Raw genomic sequence first — 25,473 nt, 5'->3', positions numbered from 1 at the left:
TATACAGCACAGCCCACAGGAGTATACAGCACTACCCACAGTACTATACAGCAGAGACCACAGTAGTATACAGCACTGCCCACATCCCCCCTTCCCTCCCCGCCTCTCTCCTCCCGAGAATGGCCGCACAGTCCAGTAAAAAAAAACACAGGCTCCTCACCTCTCCTCGAGCCCGCGCTGCTCCCTCCCTGCTCCCGTGTCGGCGGCTGACGCCGCACTGCCTGGCACACAGTGAGTACGCGATGACGTGCACCCGCTGTGTCAGAGGCAGAGCGGGGAATGATGGGAGAGGGAGCGTCAGGTGACGCTCTCTCCTCCACTGCTTTGAACTGTACCGGCAGAAGCTGGTATAGTTCAATGCTGCGGGGGAGTCAACGCTGGCGGCAGGCGGGCCCCCCTGCCTCACAGGGGCCCCATAGCGGCTGCATGACTTGCCGCCAGCTGGGGGCCCCTGGAGGAGCGGGGGGCCCCAGGCAGCTGCCTGGTCTGCCTGCCCCTAACGCCGGCCCTGTCCGGAGTGTTACTGTAGAATCATCAGTCCGGAGTGTTACTGTAGGAATCATCAGTCCGGAGTGTTACTGTAGGAACCGTCAGTCCGGAGTGTTACTGTAGGAATCGTCAGTCCGGTGTGTTACTGTAGGAATCGTCAGTCCGGAGTGTTACTGTAGGAATCATCAGTCCGGAGTGTTACTCGTTCCCCTGGCACAGAACTTTTTATGTGATTTACAGCTCGTTGCGTCGCTTTTCCATCATTTCTTCTATTTCTCTGCCAAATCATTTGCAGTAATTAATTTGTATTCAGGGCCGGTTTTAGGCAAAGTGGGGCCCTAGGCAAAGTTTAAAATGGGGCCCCAAATGCTAACATATTGCACATCACACAGAAGCATTTCGGTTGTATTTACATGAGTTGATCTCAGGCCGCTAAACGAGTGTGATCTACAATACTGAAGTCGTTGGACGCTTGTTTCCCGGCCTCTTTCCACCATCTGAGAAAGAATGAAGGGGACAGAACGATCACTAATAGATCACTAACAGATCACCATACAGTATCATTTTATCAGCAGCAAATCTACAGTTTACACCGGCGATGTGCTGCTGAGAACAAGGATTTTTATTCCGGCATAAACAATCCAATCACCCAATGAATATGCAGCATTTTGCTTGTTTAGTATAATACACCCCATAGTCCTCCATATATTATAATGTGCACCATAGTCCTCCATATTGTAAAATGCACACCCCATAGTCCTCCATATAATATAATGTGTCCCATAGTCCTCCATATAGTATAATACACTTCTCATAATCCTCCATATAGTATTATACACTTCCCATAGTCCTCCATATAGTATAATACAGTCCTCCATATATTAAAATATACTCCTCAGTCCTCCATATAGCATAATACACTCCTCACAGTGCTCCATATAGTATAATGCCCAGCCATAGTCATCCATGTAGTACAATTAACTTCCCATAGTATAATGCACCCCATAGTTCTTCATATAGTATAATGTATTCCCCATAGTCCTCGATACAGTATAATTCAGCCCACATATAGTATAATGCAGCCACCACCCCACAGAGTATAATGCAGCCACCCCACAGAGTATAATGCAGCCACCCCAGAGTATAATGTAACCCCCCCACAGAGTATAATGTAACCTCCCCATAGAATATAATGCAGCCCCCCCATATAATATAATGTAGCCCCCTCATAGAGTATGATGCAATCACCCATCAAGGAATATAAATATAATACAGCCCCCCCATAGAATATAATGTAGCCCCGAACAAGCCCCATCAAAGGGTATGATGCAATCATCCCTCATAAAATCTAATAATGCCCCCCACAGAATATAATGCAGCCCTCCATAGTATATAACACAGCCTCCTCCATAGAATATAATGTATAATGTACCCCAAAATATATAACACAGCCACATAGTATATAACACAGCCTCCCTATAGAATATAATATACCCCCATAGTATATAGCACAGCCCACATAGTAGTATATAGCACAGCCCATATACTAGTATATAGCACAGCCACTTAGTATATAGCACAGCCCACACAGTAGTATATAGCACTGCCCACACAGTAGTTTATAGCACAACCCACACAGTAGTTTATAGAACAGCCCACACAGTAGTATACAGCACTGCCCACAGTAGTATACAGCACTGCCCACAGGAGTATACAGCACAGCCCACAGGAGTATACAGCACAGCCCACAAGAGTATACAGCACAGCCCACAGTAGTATACAGCACTGCCCACACAGTAGTATACAGCACTGCCCACAGGAGTATACAGCACAGCCCACAGGAGTATACAGCACAGCCCACAGGAATATACAGCACAGCCCACAGGAATATACAGCACAGCCCACAGGAGTATACAGCACAGCCCACAGTAGTATACAGCACTGCCCACACAGGAGTATACAGCACAGCCCACAGGAGTATACAGCACAGCCCACAGGAGTATACAGCACTACCCACAGTACTATACAGCAGAGACCACAGTAGTATACAGCACTGCCCACATCCCCCCTTCCCTCCCCGCCTCTCTCCTCCCGAGAATGGCCGCACAGTCCAGTAAAAAAAAACACAGGCTCCTCACCTCTCCTCGAGCCCGCGCTGCTCCCTCCCTGCTCCCGTGTCGGCGGCTGACGCCGCACTGCCTGGCACACAGTGAGTACGCGATGACGTGCACCCGCTGTGTCAGAGGCAGAGCGGGGAATGATGGGAGAGGGAGCGTCAGGTGACGCTCTCTCCTCCACTGCTTTGAACTGTACCGGCAGAAGCTGGTATAGTTCAATGCTGCGGGGGAGTCAACGCTGGCGGCAGGCGGGCCCCCCTGCCTCACAGGGGCCCCATAGCGGCTGCATGACTTGCCGCCAGCTGGGGGCCCCTGGAGGAGCGGGGGGCCCCAGGCAGCTGCCTGGTCTGCCTGCCCCTAACGCCGGCCCTGTTTGTATTAGCGGATTAGTGATGCAAATAAAGTTAATTATTCAGCGTTCTACACGCAGCGAGACTGAAATGTAGAACTGCTCGGCCCTCGTGTGTTACGCCGCGGACAAAGCTTAGTGCATTGTGCGACTTTTTACTCTAAATGGTACCAGAGAGACAAAAGAGATTTGCACAAAATTCATCAACACTACGAGCGTCATCTTGAATTTGGAGCAAGAACCATAATCAAATAGCACAAAACAAACGAAGGGAAGTCTCGCTATTCTGAAAATTATGAACCATAGTCATAGCCGCAGATGCCCTTATAGTACTATGCTTCTACAGGTGCAGCTTCAGAAGCCCCTATACCCATATGTGTTTTCCAGCCACAGATGTCCCTATAGTACTAGCTATAGATACAACTTTTCCAGCCAATGATGAAACCAAAGTTCCCACCACAGATACAGTACCTATTTTTCTGCCATAGATCTCAATATAGTGCTACCCAAAGATACCCCTTTTTTACTTGTCATAGATGCCATATGGTTCCAGCTGCAGATGCCCATACAATACTAACCTCAGATGCCCTTATAGTTTCAGCCATAGGTTCCCCTATAGTTCCAACTGCATAAGCCCCTATAGTTCCAGCCGAAGACACTCCTATAGTTCCAGCCTCAGATGACCCTATAGTACTAGCTGCAGATGACCCTATAGTACTAGCCACAGATGACCCTATAGTACTAGCTGCAGATGACCCTATAGTACTAGCTGCAGATGACCCTATAGTACTAGCCACAGATGACCCTATAGTACTATCTGCACATGACCCTATAGTACTAGCCGCAGATGACCCTATAGTACTACCCGCAGATGACCCTATAGTACTAGCCTCAGATGCCCTTAAAATTCCAGCCACAGATGCCCCCAAGTTTCAGTTATAAATTTCCCTATAGTGCTAGCCACAGATACTTCTTTTCCAGCCTCAGATGCCTCTATAGTTCCAGCCACAGATAACTCTTTTCCAGGCATAGATGCCCCTGAATTTCCAGATGGAGATGCCCCTATAGATTTTGCCATAGAGGCACCTATCGTACTAGCCACAAATTCCCTTATAGTTTTATCCAAAGATCCTTCTTTTCCAGCCATAAATACCCCCATACAGTGCTTACCTAGAGTTCCTGCCACATTTGCCCCATGTGGTTCCAGTTGCAGATGCCCCTATAGTTCCACCCACAGATATCCCTATAGTTCAAGAGAAAGACATCTCTTTTCCAGCCATAAATGCACCCTATTGTGCTACCCAAAGACGCCCCTATAGTGGAAGCCACATATGCCTCTTTTCTAGCCATGGATGCTACTTTTTACATTGGTAACATTGTCATTGACGAGCCCATTTAAGTCATGTAAATTGGAAACGTTGTTAGTTGGGTCCATGAGCTGAGACCTAACCACTTACCAGCTGCTTGGAAGAAATAAGGTGTGGTACCCAGAGAAGTGCCAAGATTTCTGTAACTAATCGAGGACATGTCCGCCCTTCTACATTTACAGTAAGGTACAAGGACATTGTTATTAAGGGTCACACCTGGGCTCTGGCGCCTGGGAGGTCTCAGACACATAATAAGACACCAGTTTTCTATAAGGCTCATGGCAGGAGTGGGACCTGCTGCAGACTCGGCATTTGGTGTTGCAGGAAGCTGACATATGAGGATCTGTTTGAAAAGTCTTAATAGTTGTCACTGGTTGATTTCTTTCCTTTGTTGCTACAGGTGAAAAAAATGTTCTGTAATTGCCATTTTGATCCCGCAGGATCACTAGTCATGAGAAGAGATTTTTGGCAATGCTATGTGGGAACTATATGGGAGTTTATATAAAAACTATATGGTGGTACTACGTCGGCACTAGAGATGAGAAAGTAAATTCACGAGACCCTGGTGCAGCAGAGAGTACTCTGTGGCCGCTGTACTGAAGCCTTGGAACTTGATTGGGGCTGCTTATCCACCATCCGGCCTATCCTGTGTTGCAACCAAATTAGACATAATTTCACACAAAAGCACAAAAATGGGTAGGACAAAATTGTTGCCACTTTTCCAAAATTGTGGGTGCTCGTTTAAGCTCACTCAAACTTGTGATGCTCGTTCAAACTCACCTGTGGCAAGTTACAGGTGTGGGCAATATGAAAGTCATGAACGTGTCTTTATTTATTTATTTACAGACTCACAAACAGGCGTGGTATCCTTCGGATTACAGCTGGGTTTCCATACATGCAGTTCGTGTGCCAAACCTGTTGCCATGGACAATGACACAGCCGTGTCTCTTGGGTGTGTCAGCCACCTTGAAGCCCCTGGCTCTGTGTTAGCTCCACATAGACCTGGGTTGCACAGAGCCACCTGCTCTGCAGCTTGCAAACTCCAAACTGACACACCCAAGGCAAAACTGACAGATTTAAATGGAATCGTGGCCATAGAGCCACTTCCAAAACCAGTAGTGGAGAGAGGGATTTGCCCCACTACCAAACCTGCAAATCCCTCTAAAAAAAAGCCACTACTTGGACCCTATCCATACTTTCTTTTATTTTGCCTTGTGGCGTCCTGCTGTGAACACAAGGCACTCCAGTGGCTTTAATAGGACTTCGTCCGTATCCTGGGGGACACATATCAACCCTCGTATATGATCCCCCTCACTGCCTCACAAACCAGATAAAGGAAAAAGTTGACTCAATCTTTGCATTGTGTATCTCACTAAGCATGGAGAACAGATAGAGGAGAAGAGAACAGTCTGAGGACTTGAGAAACAAAATTGTTGAACAATATCAAAATCGCAAGGTTACAAGTCCTTCTCTAGAGAACTTCATGTTCCTTTCTCCACGGTGTGCAACATAATCAAGAAGTTTACAACCCATGGTACTGTAGCTAATCTCCCTTGATTTGGGCGGCAGAGAAAAATTGTTGAAAGGTTGTTCCGCTAGATAATCCAGATGGTGGATAAGCAGCCCCAATCAAGGTCCAATGAAATTCAAGCTATCCTGCAGGCTCAGAGTGCATCAGTATCAGTACGAACTATCCATCCACATGTGAATTAAATGAAACGCTATAGCAGAAGGACCCCACTTCTGACACAGAGACATAAAAAACAGCTAGATTGCAGCTGACCAAAATGTACTTGAGTAAGTTAAAACCCTTCTGGGAAAGCATCTTGTGGACAGACGAGACAAAGATAGAGCTCTTCGGTAAAGCACATCATTCTACTGTTTACAGAAAACAGAATGAAGCCTACAAAGAAAAGAACACAGTACCTACTGTCAAATATGGTGGAGGTTCAAAGATGTCTTGGGGTTAGTTTACTGCCTCTGGCACTGGGTGCCCTGACTGTGTGCAAGGCATCATGAAATCTTAAGCTTACCAAAAGCAATTTGGGTAGTGACCAGTGTCAGAAACCTGGGTTTGCGTCATACGTCATGGGTCATCCAGCAGGACAATGACCTCAAACATACGGTACTTCAAAAAGCCCCCAGAAATGGATGGAAACAAAGCGCTGAAGATCTGAAGTGCAGCAATGAGTCAGGATCTAATTCCCATTGATCACCTGTGGAGAGATCTGACAATTGCTGTTGGGAGAAGGCGCCTTCAAATATGAAAAACCTGGAGCAGTTTGCAAAAGAAGAGTCGTGCAAAATCCCAGCTGAGAGGTGTAACAAGCTTGGTGATGGTTATAGAAAGCGATTGATTGCAGTTATTTATGCAAAGGATGCAAACAAATATTAAGTTGAGGGTGCAAACAATTTTGAAAGACCCATTTTGGGGGGTTTCCGTGAAATTATGTCCAATTTGCCTTTTTTTCTCTCTTTTTTTGTGGTGTTCCAATGCACACAAAGGAAATAAACTTGTATAACAAAATGTGTGTAAGTCTAATAATTTTCTGGGAGAAATACTTTTTCTGGAACAATTTTATGGGTGCCAACACTTTCGGCCATGACTGAATATGACAGTATTATTTGAAGACTATGTTACTGTTTATTTGGACACAATGTAGTCTTTTGTGTGAACTATACGGCAGTTTTATGTAGAGACTATAAGGAAATATTATATTCAAGCCATATGGAAATATCCTATAGGAACTATATGTCAGTATCATGTGGGAAATATATGGCATTATTACTTGGGAAATATATGGCAGTTTTATGTGGGAAATATACGGCAGTATTATGTGTGAAATATATGGCAGTATTATGTGGGAAATATATGGCATTATTACTTGGGAAATATATGTCAGTATTATGTGGGAAATATACGGCAGTATTATGTGTGAAATATATGGCAGTATTATGGGGGAAATATACAGCAGTATTAAGTGTGAAATATATGGCAGTATTATTTGGGAAATATATGGCAGTATTATATGGGAAATATATTGCAGTATTATGTAGGAAATATATGGCAGCATTATGTGGGGAATATATGGCAGTATTATTTGGGAAATATATGGCAGTATTATGTGTGAAATATATGGCAGTATTATTTGGGAAATATATGGCAGTATTATATGGGAAATATATTGCAGTATTATGTAGGAAATATATGGCAGTATTATATGGGGAATATATGGCAGTATTATTTGGGAAATATATTGCAGTATTATGTAGGGAATATATGGCAGTATTATTTGGGAAATATATGGCAGCATTATGTGGGGAATATATGGCAGTATTATTTGGGAAATATATGGCAGTATTATATGGGGAATATATGGCAGTATTATTTGGGAAATATATTGCAGTATTATGTGGGGAATATATAGCAGTATTATGTGGGAAATATATGGAAGCGTCATGTGAGAAATATATTTAAGTATCATGTGGGAAATATATAGCAGTATTATGTGGAAATATATGGCAGTATCATGTGGGAAATATATGGCAGTATTATGTGGGAAATATAAGGCAGTATTATGTGGGAAATATATGGCAGTATTATGTGGGAAATATAAGGCATTTTTATATGGGAAATATATGTCAGTATTATGCGGAAATATATGGCAGTATCATGTGGGAAATATTTAGAAGTATCATGTGGGAAATATAAGGCAGTATCATTTGGGAAATATATGGCAGTATTATATGGGAAATATATCGCAGTATTATGTAGGAAATATATGGCAGTATTATATGGGGAATATATGGCAGTATTATTTGGGAAATATATTGCAGTATTATGTAGGGAATATATGGCAGTATTATTTGGGAAATATATGGCAGCATTATGTGGGGAATATATGGCAGTATTATTTGGGAAATATATGGCAGTATTATATGGGGAATATATGGCAGTATTATTTGGGAAATATATTGCAGTATTATGTGGGGAATATATAGCAGTATTATGTGGGAAATATTTGGAAGCGTCATGTGAGAAATATATTTAAGTATCATGTGGGAAATACAGTTAGGTCCATATATATTTGGACAGAGACAACATTTTTCTCATTTTGGTTATAGACATTACCACAATGAATTTTAAACAAAACAATTCAGATGCAGTTGAAGTTCAGACTTTCAGCTTTCATTTGAGGGTATCCACATTAAAATTGGATGAAGGGTTTAGGAGTTTCAGCTCCTTAACATGTGCCACCCTGTTTTTAAAGGGACCAAAAGTAATTGGACAGATTCAATAATTTTAAATAAAATGTTCATTTTTAGTACTTGGTTGAAAACCCTTTGTTGGCAATGACTGCCTGAAGTCTTGAACTCATGGACATCACCAGACGCTGTGTTTCCTCCTTTTTGATGCTCGGCCAGGCCTTCACTGCGGTGGTTTTCAGTTGCTGTTTGTTTGTGGACCTTTCTGTCTGAAGTTTAGTCTTTAACAAGTGAAATGCTGCTCAATTGGGTTGAGATCAGGTGACTGACTTGGCCATTTAAGAATATTCCACTTCTTTGCTTTAATAAACTCCTGGGTTGCTTTGGCTTTATGTTTTGGTCATTGTCCATCTGTAGTATGAAACGACGACCAATCAGTTTGGCTGCATTTGGCTGGATCTGAGCACACAGTATGGCGGTTCTGAAGACCTCAGAATTCATTCCTGTGTCACATCATCAATAAACACTAGTGACCCAGTGCCACTGGCAGCCATGCATGCCCAAGCCATCACACTGCCTCCGCTGTGTTTTACATATGATGTGGTATGCTTTGGATCATGAGCTGTACCACGCCTTCACCAGACTTTTCTCTTTCAATCATTCTGGTAGAGGTTGATCTTGGTTTCATCTGTCCAAAGAATGTTCTTCCAGAACTGTGCTGGCTTTTATAGATGTTTTTTAGCCTTTTTGTTCTTGATGCTTATGAGTGGCTGCACCGTGCAGTGAACCCTCTGTAGTTACTTTCATGCAGTCTTCTCTTTATGGTAGATTTGGATATTGATACGCCGACCTCCTGGAGAGTAATGTTCACTTGGTTGGCTGTTGTGAAGGGGTTTCTCTTCACCATGGAGATTATTCTGCGATCATCCACCACAGTTGTCTTCCGTGGGCGCCCAGGTCTTTTTGCATTGATGAGTTCACCAGTGCTTTCTTTCTTTCTCAGGATGTACCAAACTGTAGATTTTGCCACTCCTAATATTGTAGCAATTTCTCGGATGGGTTTTTTCTGTTTTCACAGCTTAAGGATGGCTTGTTTCACCTGCATGGAGAGCTCCTTTGACCGCATGTTTACTTCACAGCAAAACCTTCCAAATGCAGCACCACACCTCAAATCAACTCCAGGCCTTTTATCTGCTTAATTCAGAATGACATAATGAAGGGATTGCCCACAACTGTCCATGAAAGAGCCTTGGAGTCAATTGTCCAATTACTTTTGGTCCCTTTAAAAACAGGGTGGCACATGTTAAGGAGCTGAAACTCCTAAACCCTTCATCCAATTTTAATATGGATACCCTCAAATGAAAGCTGAAAGTCTGAACTTCAACTGCATCTGAATTGTTTTGTTTAAAATTAAATTGTGGTGATGTCTATAACCAAAATGAGAAAAATGTTGTCTCTGTCCAAATATATATGGACCTAACTGTATATGGCAGTATTATGTGGAAATATATGGCAGTATCACGTGGGAAATATATGGCAGTATTATGTGGGAAATATAAGGCATTTTTATATGGGAAATATATGTCAGTATTATGCGGAAATATATGGCAGTATCATGTGGGAAATATAAGGCAGTATTATTTGGGAAATATATGGCACTATTATTTGGGAAATATATGGCAGTATTATTTGGGAAATATATGGCAGTATTATTTGGGAAATACATGGCAATATTTCATAGCAACTGAAATGACAAGAAAAACTATATAATATGACAAATGAAGGTGCGCCGTGTTCTTTTCTGAATGTGATCTTCTCTTCTCTCTTCTCTTTCAGGGACATTTGTCTCAGCATTCACCGTGTTGTGCGGAGCCAGGACCGACCTCCCCGACCGCCACATATGCTGCGTATTCTGGCTGAACATCGCTGCAGCCCTCATCCAAATCCTTACAGCGATTGTTATGGTCGGATGGATCATGAGTATATTCTGGGGGATGGACATGGTCATTCTGGCAAGTAAGTGCAGAAGAAATTATTCTCTGTAGCAGCTGCAGTTCTGATATTCTAGTCATGAACCAGGTGGATCAGGATGAACAGGGGAGCTGATCATATACCAGAGAGCTGAGTGATGGCGCGGCGAGAGGAGCTACATGAGCTGATGGATCCCATGCAAAAAGGTTATAGGAGGATCAGCGGTCTGGACATATGTGACAGTTATGGCAGGGGATGATCAGAGGGCTATCATGCTGAATTTTAGGAACCAAAGCAGCAGGGGGTAAACATTCTTGACATCTGCTTTGGTCCCTCAGAGCTAGTTCTGCATTGGTCTGGCCATCGGCTAGATTACTGTATATTGAAACTTAGGTGAGAGAAGAAGTTAGCTACTTGTTGCCTCACTGATGAAGGTTCTGACCCCGGCAGTGATAACAGATTGGGGTCCACGCTCTAAAAAGTGAGAGGGACAGGAGGGTTCTTACATCATGGGAGTCTTGAGACAGGGTGACTAGGTGACAGTAGAAGCCACACATGGCAGGTAATATGGCTGACACTAATATATTTCAGACAGCTACTTCCTGCCCCACACTGGAGGTAGAGTTTTTATGATTTTGCTTCTGATTTGCAAGATTTCCAGACATGTAACCATCACCAAGATGCCAGGCGACCAGACTAAGTGCTCTTATCTGGCATCGGGCGCTTTGTCGGTTACTGTAGGGAAGTTATGTGTCCTATTAGAAGAATGCGTCCAGGATAATTGCTCCCTGAGCTTTTCTATAAACCTTCTAGATCACCCGGGCTCCGTCCTGTAAACATGTCAGGTACAGGAGCTGCTGGAGGCAGAACTGTTTACACAGGCAGGATATATCAGTTATATACGGACTGTATACACTGTGGCAGGGATATTGTGGGACAGGCCGACATGGATATGTTTGGACAGTTCAGTCACAACACAGACGTGATGAGGGAGTCTGCAAAAAAAGGTGCTTAACATATAGCAGACTAGTTAAAGGGGCTCTCTGCCTTTTTACTGATCTCGGGGTTTTCTACCTGCTGTGACCTCCAGCGATCCGTGGTAATCAATGAAGGAAAACAGCAGCAAGTGTTGAATTGTTCAGGAGAAATGGGGAATTATATAGCGTTCATTGAAATCAAAAGGCTGTGTGTGATGTGCGGCCATGGCGGGTCCTCCAGGGTGAGGAGTACTCTGTGTAGATGCTCTCAGCTCTTGGCAATGAGGATCCTGAGTGGAAGTCAGACCAAGGAAATAATATGAATAAACTGGAAGATCATGAACCGCCTGCCCCCTTATAGTGAGCACATCTAGGATAGATACAGTTGCCCCTCCAAAATTCCCCAGGACATTTAGTGAAACCAAGGCTTGGTGAACTGTGAGGTGTGCTGGGGACCTTGGTCCTGTTGGGAGGTCATTGACGTGTGAGCTTTAGCTCTCTTCAGAAGATATGATGTTTTCTTCAATTATTTCGTGATGTTTGATTGAATTCATCTTGCCCTCCACATGCTGCAGGTTTCTAACACCAGAGGGTGCAAAGTAGCCCCGGAACATCACTGAGCCACCAGCATGCTTCACTGTAGTCATCACTGAGCCCCTACCATGCTCACTGTAGACATCACCAAGCCGCCACAATGCTTCACTGTAGACAAGACCAAACCAACACCATGATTCGCTGTAGACATCGCTGGGCCACCACCATGCTTCACTCACCAATCTACCACCATGCTTCATTGTAGGCATCACTCAGCCACCACCCTGCTTCAATGTAGGCATCGCCGAGCCACCACCATGCTTCTCTGTAGACGTGATCAAGCCATCACCATGCTTCACTGTACATATCACCGAGCCACAACTATGCTTCACTGTAAGCATCACCAAGCCACCACCATGCTTCATTGTAGACATCGCTGAGCCTCCATCATGCTTCACTGTAGGGATCCTTAAGTCACCACCATGCTCTGCTGTAGACATAACCAAGCTACCACCATGCTTCTCTGTAGACGTGATCAAGCCATCACCATGCTTCACTGTACACATCACCGAGCCACAACTATGCTTCACTGTAAGCATCACCAAGCCACCACCATGCTTCATTGTAGACATCGCTGAGCCTCTATCATGCTTCACTGTAGGGATCTTTAAGCCACCACCATGCTTTGCTGTAGACATAACCAAGCTACCACCATGTTTCACTGTAGGAATTACCAAACCACCACCATGTTTCAATGTAAGCATCGCCAAGTCACCACCATGCTTCACTGTAGAAATGATCAAGCCAACACCATGCTTTATTCTTGGTATTGCTGAGGCCCTACCATGCTTCACTGTATACATCACCAAGCCATAACCATGCTTCACTGTAGACATCACAGATCCACCACCATGCTTTACTGTAAACATCATGATGTCACAACCATGCTTCAATGCAAACATCACTGAGCCTCCAACATGCTTTACTATAGATATCACAATGCCACCATCATACTTCACTGTAGCCTTCACCAAGCCACAACCATGCTTCACTGTAGAGATCACAGAGCCACCACCATGCTTTACTGTAAACATCATGATGTCATAACCATGCTTCAATGTAAACATCACTGAGCCTCCAACATTCTTTACTGTAGATATCACAATGCCACCACCATGCTTCACTGTAGCCTTCACCAAGAGTTTTTTACCACCCACCTAATCAGGAATTTGATGGCAGACAGTAACAGCTTCCTATTTCTGCCACATCCAGGTAGAGTAGCTGTTGTTTCCATGTGAACTCCTGTTGTATCTCTGTATCTATACGACAGCAGCTAGGCTCACCAACAAGTTTAAACATTTTTCTATTAAATCTAATTTACAATGTGGGTTTTTATCATTTTCATTGCAAAGATAGATATGAGATAGATAGATAGATGATAGATAGATAGATGAATAGATATATAGATAGATAGATAGATAGATAGATAGATACTGTAGATAACCACACTTTCATTTTATAAAGCACATATATGAGTTTTTTTGAGAAATTGTAGAAATGTAGAAATAGAAAGAAAAGAAATGTCTCCATAATTTAAGCTGTTTCTGTTATTTGTCAACATGAGGGTAACACATTCCCTCTCTGGGGTTTTCTCGCCTGGAGTAGACCCGTTCCATGCAGAGCTGCAGCAGAGTGAATAATTTCCACATTCCTGAAAATAAAGTTGACCTATATTCCATCTTCTGGTGTTTTACCTTTACCCAAGACGCAGAGCGATAGTGCCCTAAAGACGGGCAGGCCGTAGGCAGATGGATGAATCTTTCTCCCCAGAGCCTCATTTCCTTCGGTCTTTATAGAGACTTCTCCTTTAATTAGCCCCCAGTGTCCCCTTACTAAGATCTCTTCTAGTGTACCCCCCACAGGGATATGACGGGGCTCATGACATTTGTCTAATAAGGAAAGACAACCAAGTCTTTTCATAGCTGCTGTTTAAGCATATTCAAAAAATCACCAATCCCACACAACAGTGTCAGATACACAACAATTTTCCATTTCTAACTTTGCATGCCGGTTATATGGTTATTAGAATGCGCCAGTCTGCTCATTCTATACTGCTTTTGCTACTTTCAATAATTTATAGAACTACCACTAGTGGAGGCTCACTACATACAGATTTATACCTCCACCACTAGAGGGAGCTCACTACATACATATTTATACAGCCACCTCTAGAGGGAGCTCACTACATACAGATTTATACAGCCACCACTGGGGGGAGCTCACTACATACAGATTTATACAGTCACCACTAGAGGGAGCTCACTACATACAGATTTATACCTCCACCACTAGAGGGAGCTCACTACATACATATTTATACACCCACCTCTAGAGGGAGCTCACTACATACAGATTTATACAGCCACCACTAGGGGGAGCTCACTACATACAGATTTATACAGCCACCACTGGGGGGATCTCACTACATACAGATTTATACAGCCACCACTAGAGGGAGCTCACTACATACAGATTTATACAGCCACCACTGGGGGGAGCTCACTACATACAGATTTATACAGTCACCACTAGAGGGAGCTCACTACATACAGATTTATACAGCCACCACTAAGAGGAGCTCACTACATACAGATTTATACAGCCACCACTAGGGGGAGCTCACTACATACAGATTTATGCAGTCACCACTAGGAGGAGCTCACTACATACAGATTTATACAGCCACCACTAAGGGGAGCTCACTACATACAGATTTATGCAGTCACCACTAGGAGGAGCTCACTACATACAGATTTATACAGCCACCACTAGGGGGAGTTCACTATATACAGATTTATACAGTCACCACTAGGGTTGAGCGAAACGGATCGGACATTTTCAAAAATCGCCGACTTTCAGCAAAGTCGGGTTACATGAAACCCGACTCGATCCCACTGTGGGATCGGCCATGCGGTCGGCGATCTTCGTGCCAAAGTTGCGTTTCATGTGACGATTTCCCCGCCATTTTTCAGCCAATGAAGGAGTGTGGGCAGCGAGAGAGAGAGAGAGAGAGTGTCACCACTAGAGGGAGCTCACTACATACAGATTCATGCAGTCACCGCTATTGAACTCAATTTTAGCTTTATAAATATGTAAGCAGGAGCTCCTCCTAGTGGTGGCTGCTGTCAGGAATAGTTTTAATATTTTTTATAAAACACATTGTATTCTGTTTATTCATTCATTTATTCTATTCACTCCATTCCTGTTTTAGTATTAATATTACTCCAGTTTCTTTTCTGTTGGGGGTTCTATTTATTTATTTATTTATTTCATAAGAATTCTTTTTGTTTTCTTTACATTATTTGTGTCGAATTCTATGGCTCATTGTGTTCCTATGCCAGCTGCTCTAGTCTACAGTTATGGGCATAAACCCGTCACTTACAGAGGTACAGGAATTGGAGGGATAATTTCTCTGATATTTCTGGGGACAGTTTTATGGGTTTTGATGAAGACATTGCAGCTGGTAATTTTGGGGACTGGTGCAGGAATTTACAAGGCACAGGAGAGTAACAATAGTGAGTGCAGAAGAGCTCTAGAGTTTAAGGCCCATCAGGAGGCTCAGGATGAACAGGACCATAAGGAAATGGTAGACCAGTGCATGATCAGTGGCTGCTGGATGGGCAGTAATTAAAGGGGTGAGCATGTGTGACCCCGCTGCATTCTAGGAAGGCATATTTTGAGGTTACTGGGGGTCCTCAGCGGAAGGACCCTCTCCGCAATAAATTGACGATTTTTGACATATCTTAATCTAGTTGGAGGTAAGTCTTAGTTTTTAGCCTCGGCTTTATTTTTTTCGTATTTCTCATTCCTGCGGGTTCTGTAACATCCCGTCTCTGACATCAGTGCTGGGAATTATTCGCTGCCGCCCAGCTCCGGAGCGGGGGGACGAGATCCACCAAACATAGAGATCTAATTTTACACTGTTTTATCCTTGTTGGTTGTCATGACAATAAATCTAAGAGAAGGTACGGCAGGAGATTAATTCTTTAAAGAAATGTTTTCCAGCATCTTTTTGCGGGCAGAATACTGTCATCTCGACTGTGAAAAGAGGACAAGTCCCAGAATTCTGGGACTTGTAGTCCGGTGATAAATGTTAAAGGGCAGCACGGTGGCTCAGGGTTCTCCGGTTTCCTCCCACATTCCAAAGACATACTGATAGGGAATGTAGATTGTGAGCCCCAATGAGGACAGAGATGATAATGTGTGCAACCTGTAAAGCGCTGCGGAATATGTTAGCGCTATATAAAAATAAATTATTAAGATTATTAAAGCTTCAAGAAACTCATAGATTCTGTTGGCATTCACAGTATAACACTCACTGGATTAGCAGTTTGTGCTCCGGAGCTGTTCTTCCTAATAACCTACAATGTTACTACTTTTGAGAGAGATTATTAGAATCCTGAGTGATCAGACCACAAAAACAGTACAAACCTCAAACTATGGCCGCAGAATAAATGCAGACCCCCTAACTCCAAAATGCAGAATCCAAATATGAATACAGACCCCAGACCAGACACGCAAATAAATATAGACTTTAGACCAGACCCTAAAATAAATGGACCCCAGACCTCAAAATAAATACAGATCCCACAATGAATACATACCTTACACTCAGACTCCAAAAGTAAATTCAGATTAAACCCTATCAAAAAAAGGAGACCCCCAACCTCAAAATCACTATGGACCCCAAAATAAGTAAAAACCCAAAGAAATTCAGACTGGACCCCAAAGTAAATGTATCCCAGACCTCAAAATAATAATAATAATAATAATAATAATAATAATAATAATAATAACTAGTTGGCCCGTGTGAAATTTTTCGCACATTGGTTGTCGGGGTGCAGGCAATTTCAGGAAAATCAAGCTGGTCAAATGTTAATGTATTTAATGAGATGATGAACACAGAGAGGTATTTATATATGTAGATTGGTAATACAATGAATTGGTTTGATAAGTAGAGGCTAAAAAAATGTCTTGAGGTTGCGGTGCCACCTGCAGGTTATTGTTTTTTTCTGCAGGTTTCTGAAAATGAATGTTTAAACTGTATTTATTGATCAAATCATGAATGTGTGGTTTGTTTGTGTCTTTTCTTACTGAAGGGCAAGTTTACCTTTCAAATGGTGTATTATTTGTGTGTGGGGGGCGATGTAATCACCGAAAAAGCAGTGCATGTTTACAAATGTGTTTGCATACTGTATGTGACTCACCATTTGTGTGTGTGGGGCAAAGTAATCACTGAAAAAGCAGTGCATGTTTACAACTGTGTTTGCATATGTGACTCACCTGCAGTGAAGAGTGCAATCCTTCAATGTGCCTGAAATAGTCTGGGCAAGCACTTCGGCAAGCTGGAAAGACCCCAAGGCAAATGCCACCTGCAAGTAATTTGACCTTTGAAATGGTGTATCATTTGTGTGTGTCGGTGGAGTATAAATGGAGCAAGTGTGCATATGAATAGGCAGTGCATGTTTACGAATGTGTTTGTGTTTGCATATGTGACTCACCTGTAGTGAAGTGTGCTATCCTCCAATGTGCCTGAAATCGGCTGGGCAAGGAGTTCGGCAAGCTGGAAAGCCCCCAAGGCAAATGTTAGGATTTGTTTGTGATGTCTGTAAGCAGCTTTGTGGTATTGTGCTTTGGGGTAGTGTGGTGCCACCTGCAGGTCATTATTCCTTACTGCAGGTTTATGAAAATTAATGTTTAAACTGTATTTTGTGATCACATCGTGCATGTGTGGTTTGTTTGGCTATTTTCTTGCTGAAGGGGGCACTTTTACCTTTCAAATGGTGTTTCATTTGTGTGTGTTGGTGCAGTATGAATGGAGATACAAAGTAATCACTGAAAAAGAGTGTTTAGAAATAATATAGAAGGATAATAACTACTACAATAATTACTACAGACCCCGTGTGTGCACTCCTCCTTTTCCTCACTCTATGGGATCCAAATCTACAAAAAGGACCAAAGCAATGCCCATCATCCCACGAGAGTCCATAAAGGTCCCCTCTGTCACAGCGCCCCCCAGAGGTAGGACACGTCTTCCCATAGATTCTATCCTAAAAATTGACGAACCGTTGCCACATTCACTCTTCGATACGTTTTTCCATTTCTCGCTCGGGATTGGAGTCCATGAACTCTGTAAACCGAGATCCGTTCCCGTTATGTGTGTGACTTTCCTGCATAGGAAGAAAGGCAATTAACACGTGGTGACGCGACAGCACTTTAGCACTTTACTTAGTGCTGCTGATAACCGGATTACCACTAATTACAAGGAGTCTTCAAGTAATTATCTCTGTCAGACGAAGCATAAACAGCGCTCTCTCTGCATCGCGTAAGGGTACTGTCACACTCTGCAACTTTCCAACGATCACGACCTGCGATACGACCTGGCCGTGATCGTTGGAAAGTCGTTGTGTGGTCGCTGGGGAGCTGTCACACAGACTGCTCTCCAGCGACCAACGATGCCGAAGGCCCTGGGTAACCAGGGTAAACATCGGGTTTCTAAGCGCAGGGCCGCGCTTAGTAACCCGATGTTTACCCTGGTTACCAGCGTAAAAGTAAAAAAAAACAAACAGTACATACTCACATTCCGGTGTCCTTCAGGTCCCTCGCCGTCTGCTTCCCGCTCTGACTGAGTGCCGCCGTAAAGTGAAAGCAGATCACAGCGGTGACGTCACTGCTGTGCTGTGCCACTGCCTTACGGCCGGCAGTCAGTCAGAGCGGGAAGCAGACGGCAAGGGACCTGAAGGACACCGGAATGTGAGTATGTACGTTTTTTTTTTTTTTACTTTTACGCTGGTAACCAGGGTAAACATCGGGTTACTAAGCGCGGCCCTGCGCTTAGTAACCCGATGTTTACCCTGGTTACAAGCGAACGCATCGCTGGATCGCTGTCACACACAACGATCCAGCGATGACAGCGGGAGATCCAGCGACGAAAAAAAGTTCCAAACGATCTGCTACGACGTACGATTCTCAGCTGGGTCCCTGATCGCTGCTGCGTGTCAGACACAGCGATATCGTATGGATATCGCTGGAACGTCACGGATCGTACCGTCGTAGCGACAAAAGTGCCACTGTGTGACAGTACTCTAAGATATGAGACCTCTGAGTAAGACACCATATATTCCCAGGGATCGGTGATAGCTGCCATGTTGGTGGTCACAATTTCTCAATTCCTTTTCAGCTTTAACAACTTCTTGACTCAAAGATTCGGCTCCCGCTCCTCTGGGAGGGATTTCTACACGATTTTGGAGGCATCTGGGAATTTTTGCCCCTTCATCTAGAAGAGCATTTGTTGGGTCAGACCCTGATGTTGGGGAGAGGCCGGGATCACTATCTCTGGAATAGGCATTGGATGGGGCTGAGGTTCGGGCTCTGTGCGGCCGCTCATGTTCCCCACCCATGTCTTTATGGACCTCGTGCACTTGTATGGAGATGGACATATGGTTTACGTTTCCCCTTGAATACATGAGTACTATTATGGTGTATAATGTGGATTGTGATATGCATTATTAGGGTTGGTGTTGTGTTCTGCCCAACAGTAGGGAGAGTTGGGGTTAATGATTGGGTACAGTCCAGAGTGGGAAGGGTTAAGGTGAAGGGATAGAGACAGTTTTCTCTCAGGAAGTTAGATAGGGCCCAGAGTGCCTTAGAAGCAGACTTATGGTCCGACTAGTCAGCAGAAGCGTGATCCTGAGTGTAGAGAGAGAAGTGACCGAAGAACAGAGTGATCAACCGGAGATGGGTCCTGGGACAGGATTCTTAGTACTACAGCCCCGAATTTATAACTCAGAGAGGTAACGGGCCAGGATGGAACATAGAGCGTGAGATGTAGAGCGAGCCCCGGGGGAAGTCTAAAGCATCAGCAAGCGGAGAAGTAAAGTACTGGCCATACTGGCAAACTAGTTCCCTTAAGAGGACGTGGAACCGCGGGTTAAGAATAAGACTCTTATTACCTGGACTGTAGCAGCATCCTGGAGTGTGGTGAAGGAGATGGGACTAGTTGAGGCAGAAACAAGTACATTTTGAAGTTCATTGACTGTGTGTGAAAATGCCAGCTTTACACCACTCCATCCGACGCTCAGCATTGTGCTTGGTGATGTACGGCTGTGTGCAGCTGCTCGGCCATAAAGCTCCCAGCGCGGGCGCAGTGTTTGTACTGATGGTATACCAGAGGAGGTCTGGACTCCGCAGTTATGGGGTCAGCAGAGCGGTGGTGACTTTTCTGCCCTCTGCTCCCTAGCACTTGGCCCATGTAACATTTCGGGGTCTATACTTTGAGTTGCTGCGCTTCCTTCCATTTCTCAATGATATCACTCACAGTGATGGGGGAAGATTCAGGAGGAAGAAATATCATGGGCGGACTTGTCACCCCGGTGGCTCCAATTACAGGACGGCGCTGGTATCGGTGGGCTCTGCACCACCGGCCACTCTGTCCCATGTTGGTAATGACAACCAGGTATATTTTTCACTGAGACCCTCATACATTTCATAGAAAACATAGTTTATGGCTGGGACTAAAGGCAGAGAAAATACTAGTCCGGCGCCAACCCAGTCCGGCTTTTCTCCACACTGCTCCAGGAGACTGACAGGTAATAAACACCCTTTACACGCCTGTTAGTCACCTGGAGAGGTTTGGTGAAAAGCTGACCACGATTGGCGCTGGGCTAGCCTCGTCTCTGCCTATTGTCCACGGCTGATACTTTACACCAGGGGTGGGGAATCTTTTTTTCTGCCAAGGGCCATTTGGATATTTATACCGTCCTTCAGGGGCCGAACAAACTCCTCCCACAAAGTACATCCTGGCTCCGGCACTGGTGTCAGGACGTGATCTTTCATTGCATGCCCTTCAGTGTTCAGTAGTGAGCACTGCGTGTGTGTGCAAACAGAGCAAGAACCTAATGAGCTGGTGGCAATCAAAATACACCTCCCTGCCCAAGAATGCGGTCCCTGAGAATCTGCTCGGGGGGAGGCCTGATAAAAGGTCATCGAGGGCCGCAAATGGCCCTGGGGCCTGAGGTTCCCCGCCCCTGGTTTAAACTATGATTTCTCTGAAATGCCAGAACGTTTCACAGAAAAATATACCTGTCTGTCATCACACAGCCGGCTCTGATCCCACATGAATCGCCTTTAAATCTCCTATCACGACGAGACAGATAACATTGTGAACATGAATATCTATCTATCTATCTATCTATCTATCTATCTATCTATTATCTATCTATCTATCTATCTATTATCTATCTATCTGTCTATTGTCTATCTATCTCTATCTATCTATTATGTACTTATCTATTATCTATCTATCTATCTATCTATCTATTATCTATTATCTATCTATCTATCTGTCTATTGTCTATCTATCTCTATCTATCTATTATGTATTTATCTATTATCTATCTATCTATCTATCTATCTATCTATCTATCTATCTATCTATCTATCTATTATCTATCTATCTATCTATCTATCTGTCTATTATCTATCTATCTATCTATCTATTATGTATTTATCTATTATCTATCTATTATCTATTTTCCTTCTGGCTATTATCTATTTATTTATCTATCTATATTATCTATCACTCTATTATCTGTCTATCTATTATCTATCTGTCTATGATCTATCTATCTATTATCTATTATGTATATGTCTATTATGTATCTATCTATTATCTATCTATTATCTATCTAGTATATATCTGTTATTTATTGTCTATCATCTATCTATTTATTATCTATCTATTTATCTATCTATCCATTATCTATCTATTATCTATCTGTCTGTCTATCTATCTATCTATCTATCTATCTCCATTATCTATCTATCTATTTATTATCTATCTATCTATTTATTTTATATCCATTATCTGTCTATCTATCTATCTATCTATCTATCTATTATCTATATATTTTCTATCTATCTATCTATTATCTATATATTTTCTATCTATCTATTATCTGTCTTTTTATATAGCAATATATAGGCTTAAATGGGTAAGTGGTTGATTTCCATTGCTTGTTTTCATAGTTTCCCTATTTTCTCCTCTTTTTCATGCTTGTCTCTGATGATATCCCTGCTTCACTTCTTTCACAGTCTCTCAAGGTAGGTGGCCAGTGACTTATATAGGGGGTTATCCTGCATACATCAGCGGGCCCCATGGCAATGGTTTTGTCACACCTCGTAACTTTGAATGATAACAAAAAGGGACACACATGGCAATGTTTATGTTATTCTAAACCCGTAGCATAGCCTCGCCCAGCTCACCTTGCCTGTGTCCTGCTCCTATTCTCCACTGCCAGCCATGAGGCCCAAAAGTCCTGGCAGGACGTTCTGTCTTTACAGACTCAGCAGTGGAGGAAGGACCTGTCGGCTCCCTGCTCCACCGTTATATTCAGCTATATCTGTGTCCTGAGGATATCCCCCGGTCTCCCGGGACCGCAGTACAGTTCCGCTATCGATCTACTGTATCTATTTATCCCATTTCCAAAGTAATCCTCTTATATTCTTATTTTCAGGCTATAAGGAACAAGGCATCCCCCAGCAGCTGTAACCAGGACATCTATCATGTCGAATTGGTCAGGGACATTTTTCCATGCAAACGTCTTTTTGTAGAACAGTTTTAAATAAATGGAGAAACATACAGCAGGACACTCAATGGCGGATGTACATACAGGAGACCAGTAATGTGACGACAGATACCAGGTTGGTCGCCTGGAACCTACAACAACCATGGAACTTTCCGTGCTGCCCCCACAGTTATTATAACCTCAGTATCACTACTCCCTTTCATAAACGTTTTGGTGCCGTCCATTCTACCCCACCTAAGATGTCCATTCCTTGTCTTCAATGTTTGTGTTTGGACCAAATGGTGAAGGTGAAGGAGATAGAAATTCCAAGAAAGTCAACAATCAATGATGAAGTGGAGTGCGGCTCGGTATCACTCTACATGGGTCGTGAGTGATGACTTCAGCATTTATGGAATCCTCAAACCTTGGGACACATGTCCATCAGCCATTATTCACATGGACGTCGGAGCCAACATGTCGGAATGTTCTGTGTTTCCAAAAGAACTTTCGATAGTAAAGATCCAGAATTTTTATGGGTGTTATTTCTTGTAAATATGAGATATTCCTATGTCTTGGGGTACAGGACAGAACATCGTGCTCGGTTTGGTGGTTCAGACCCGTAGATTAATTCTATTTGTTGTCAAACAGACTTTTGGTAAAAATTTAGCAAATATTTTGAGAGTAAATTTTTTTGATGACATTATAACAAACCTGGGCCGACACCGGGGGGCTGCTGGTGCAGGGGTGGGTTATAATCTGAGGAGACGTGTTCAACAGTTGTCAAGTTGATGGTCAGTGATGCAGGAGCCAAGGGCATCCAAAGAACCCCAGACACCAGGAGATGGCCCTGTGTATAAGGACACATCCTCTCTCTCCAGTAGGCATGATCTTATTGGTGTGACGTCACGGCTGAGATGCATCTCAACCAATCATAAAGCAACATTTTAGCTTAAAGATGTCGGTCATTATAATGCAACAACCCGCGTAACAATGGCAATGTACAAGATGTGCAGTAGAGACTATACCCGGAGGCCATCCACTCGGAATAGTCATCCATGGGTCATGGAGCGACCAGAGGCCTGACCTCCAGGTTGTCACATTTGGTTGTTGTCTCAAAAAAAACATGATTAAATCCAATATAAAATTTAAAGTTAGTTCTACGTCAGTTTAGGAGACAGTATCACAAATGAGAAGCTTAGATACAGCAGGTAGCAGCACACGAGAGGCTTAGAGACCGCAGATAGTAGCACATGAGAGGCTTAGAGACTGCAGATAGTAGAACACGAGAGGTTTAGATACAGCAGATAGTAGCACACCAGAGGCTTAAGGTACCTTCACACATAACGATTTCGTTAACGATATCGTTGCAACGTCACGCTTTTTGTGATGTAGCAACGATCCCGCTAACGATCTCGTTATGTGTGACAGCGACCAACGATCAGGCCCCTGCTGGGAGATCGTTGGTCGTAGGGAATGATCAGGACCTATATTTGGTCGCTGATCACCCGCTGTCATCGCTGGATCGGCGTGTGTGACGCCGATCCAGCGATGTGTTCACTTCTAACCAGGGTAAACATCGCGTTACTAAGCGCAGGGCCGCGCTTAGTAACCTGATATTTACCCTGGTTACCGTTGTAAAAGTAAAAAAAAAAAAACACTACATACTCACATTCCGATGTCTGTCACGTCCCCCGCCGTCAGCTTCCCGCACTGACTGTCAGCGCCGGCCGTAAAGCGTGACCGTGACGTCACCGCTGTGCTCTGTTTTACTGACTGACAGTCAGTGCAGGAAGCTGACGGCGGGGGACGTGACAGACATCGGAGTGTGAGTATGTACTGTTTTTTTTTTTTTAACTTTTACAATGGTAACGAGGGTAAATATCGGGTTACTAAGCGCGGCCCTGCACTTAGTAACCCGATGTTTACCCTGGTTACCCGGGGACTTTGGCATCGTTGAAGACAGTTTCAACTATGCCGAAGTCGTTCCCCGGATCGTTGGTCGCTGGAGAGAGCGGTCTGTGTGACAGCTCCCCAGCGACCACACAACGACTTACCAGCGATCACGGCCAGGTCGTATCGCTGGTCGTGATCGTTGGTAAGTCATTTAGTGTAACGGTACCTTTACAGACAGCAGATAGTAGAACACACGAGAGGCTTAGAGACCGCAGATAGTAGCACACGAGAGGCTTGGAGACAGCAGATAGTAGAACACGAGAGGCTTAGAGACAGCAGATATTAGCACACGAGAGGCTGAGGCTGGGGTCACACTGGCGAGTTTTACGGACGTAAGAGCGCAGAAACTACGTCCGTAAAACACGCATTACATACGGCACAATTATTCTCAATGGGGCTGCTCCTATCAGCCGTATATTACGGATCCGTAATATACGGCTTTCTACGGCCGTACAAAATCGCAGCATGCTGCGTTTGTCAGCGTATTGCGCAAAAAAATCGCCAATGAAAGTCTATGGGGGCGAGAAAAATACGGATTCCACACGGACCAGCAGTGTGACTTGCGAGAAATACGCAGCGGTGTTAGTGAAAAGTCGGTAATTCAATTGCCGGCTTTTCATTTCTCCTGCACAAACCCGACAGGATATGAGACATGGTTTACATACAGTAAACCATCTCATATCCCCTTTTTTTTTGCATATTCCACACTACTAATGTTAGTAGTGTGTATGTGCAAAATTTGGGCGCTGTAGCTGCTCAAATAAAGGGTTAAATGGCGGAAAAAATTGGCGTGGGCTCCCGCACAATTTTCTCCGCCAGAGTGGTAAAGCCAGTGACTGACGGCAGATATTAATAGCCAGGAGAGGGTCCATGGTTATTGGCCCC

At 43.8% G+C, this 25,473-nt stretch overlaps 1 protein-coding gene across 2 annotated transcripts in view; it reads left to right on the top strand.

Annotated features, from left to right (window-relative positions):
- The window catches only part of STUM (stum, mechanosensory transduction mediator homolog), a 74,451-nt gene extending 51,145 nt beyond the window's left edge, over positions 1-23,306 (top strand). The window contains exons 2-3 of one of the 2 annotated variants that reach the window (XM_077282149.1): positions 10,365-10,544; positions 22,585-23,306. In XM_077282149.1, coding sequence (XP_077138264.1) covers positions 10,365-10,544; positions 22,585-22,619 — 215 coding nt within the window. In that variant the 3' untranslated portion in view covers positions 22,620-23,306. Of the gene's footprint in view, positions 1-10,364; positions 10,545-12,051; positions 12,075-22,584 lie in introns of those variants that run through there. The other variant, XM_077282150.1, reaches the window with a different exon arrangement.
- The last annotated feature ends 2,167 nt before the right edge of the window (positions 23,307-25,473 follow it).

The sequence above is a fragment of the Ranitomeya variabilis genome, chromosome 2, assembly GCF_051348905.1.
Source record: "Ranitomeya variabilis isolate aRanVar5 chromosome 2, aRanVar5.hap1, whole genome shotgun sequence".
NCBI lineage: Eukaryota > Metazoa > Chordata > Amphibia > Anura > Dendrobatidae > Ranitomeya > Ranitomeya variabilis.
The sequence above is the reverse complement of the archived record's forward strand: the minus strand, read 5'-3'. Positions and strand labels throughout refer to the sequence as shown.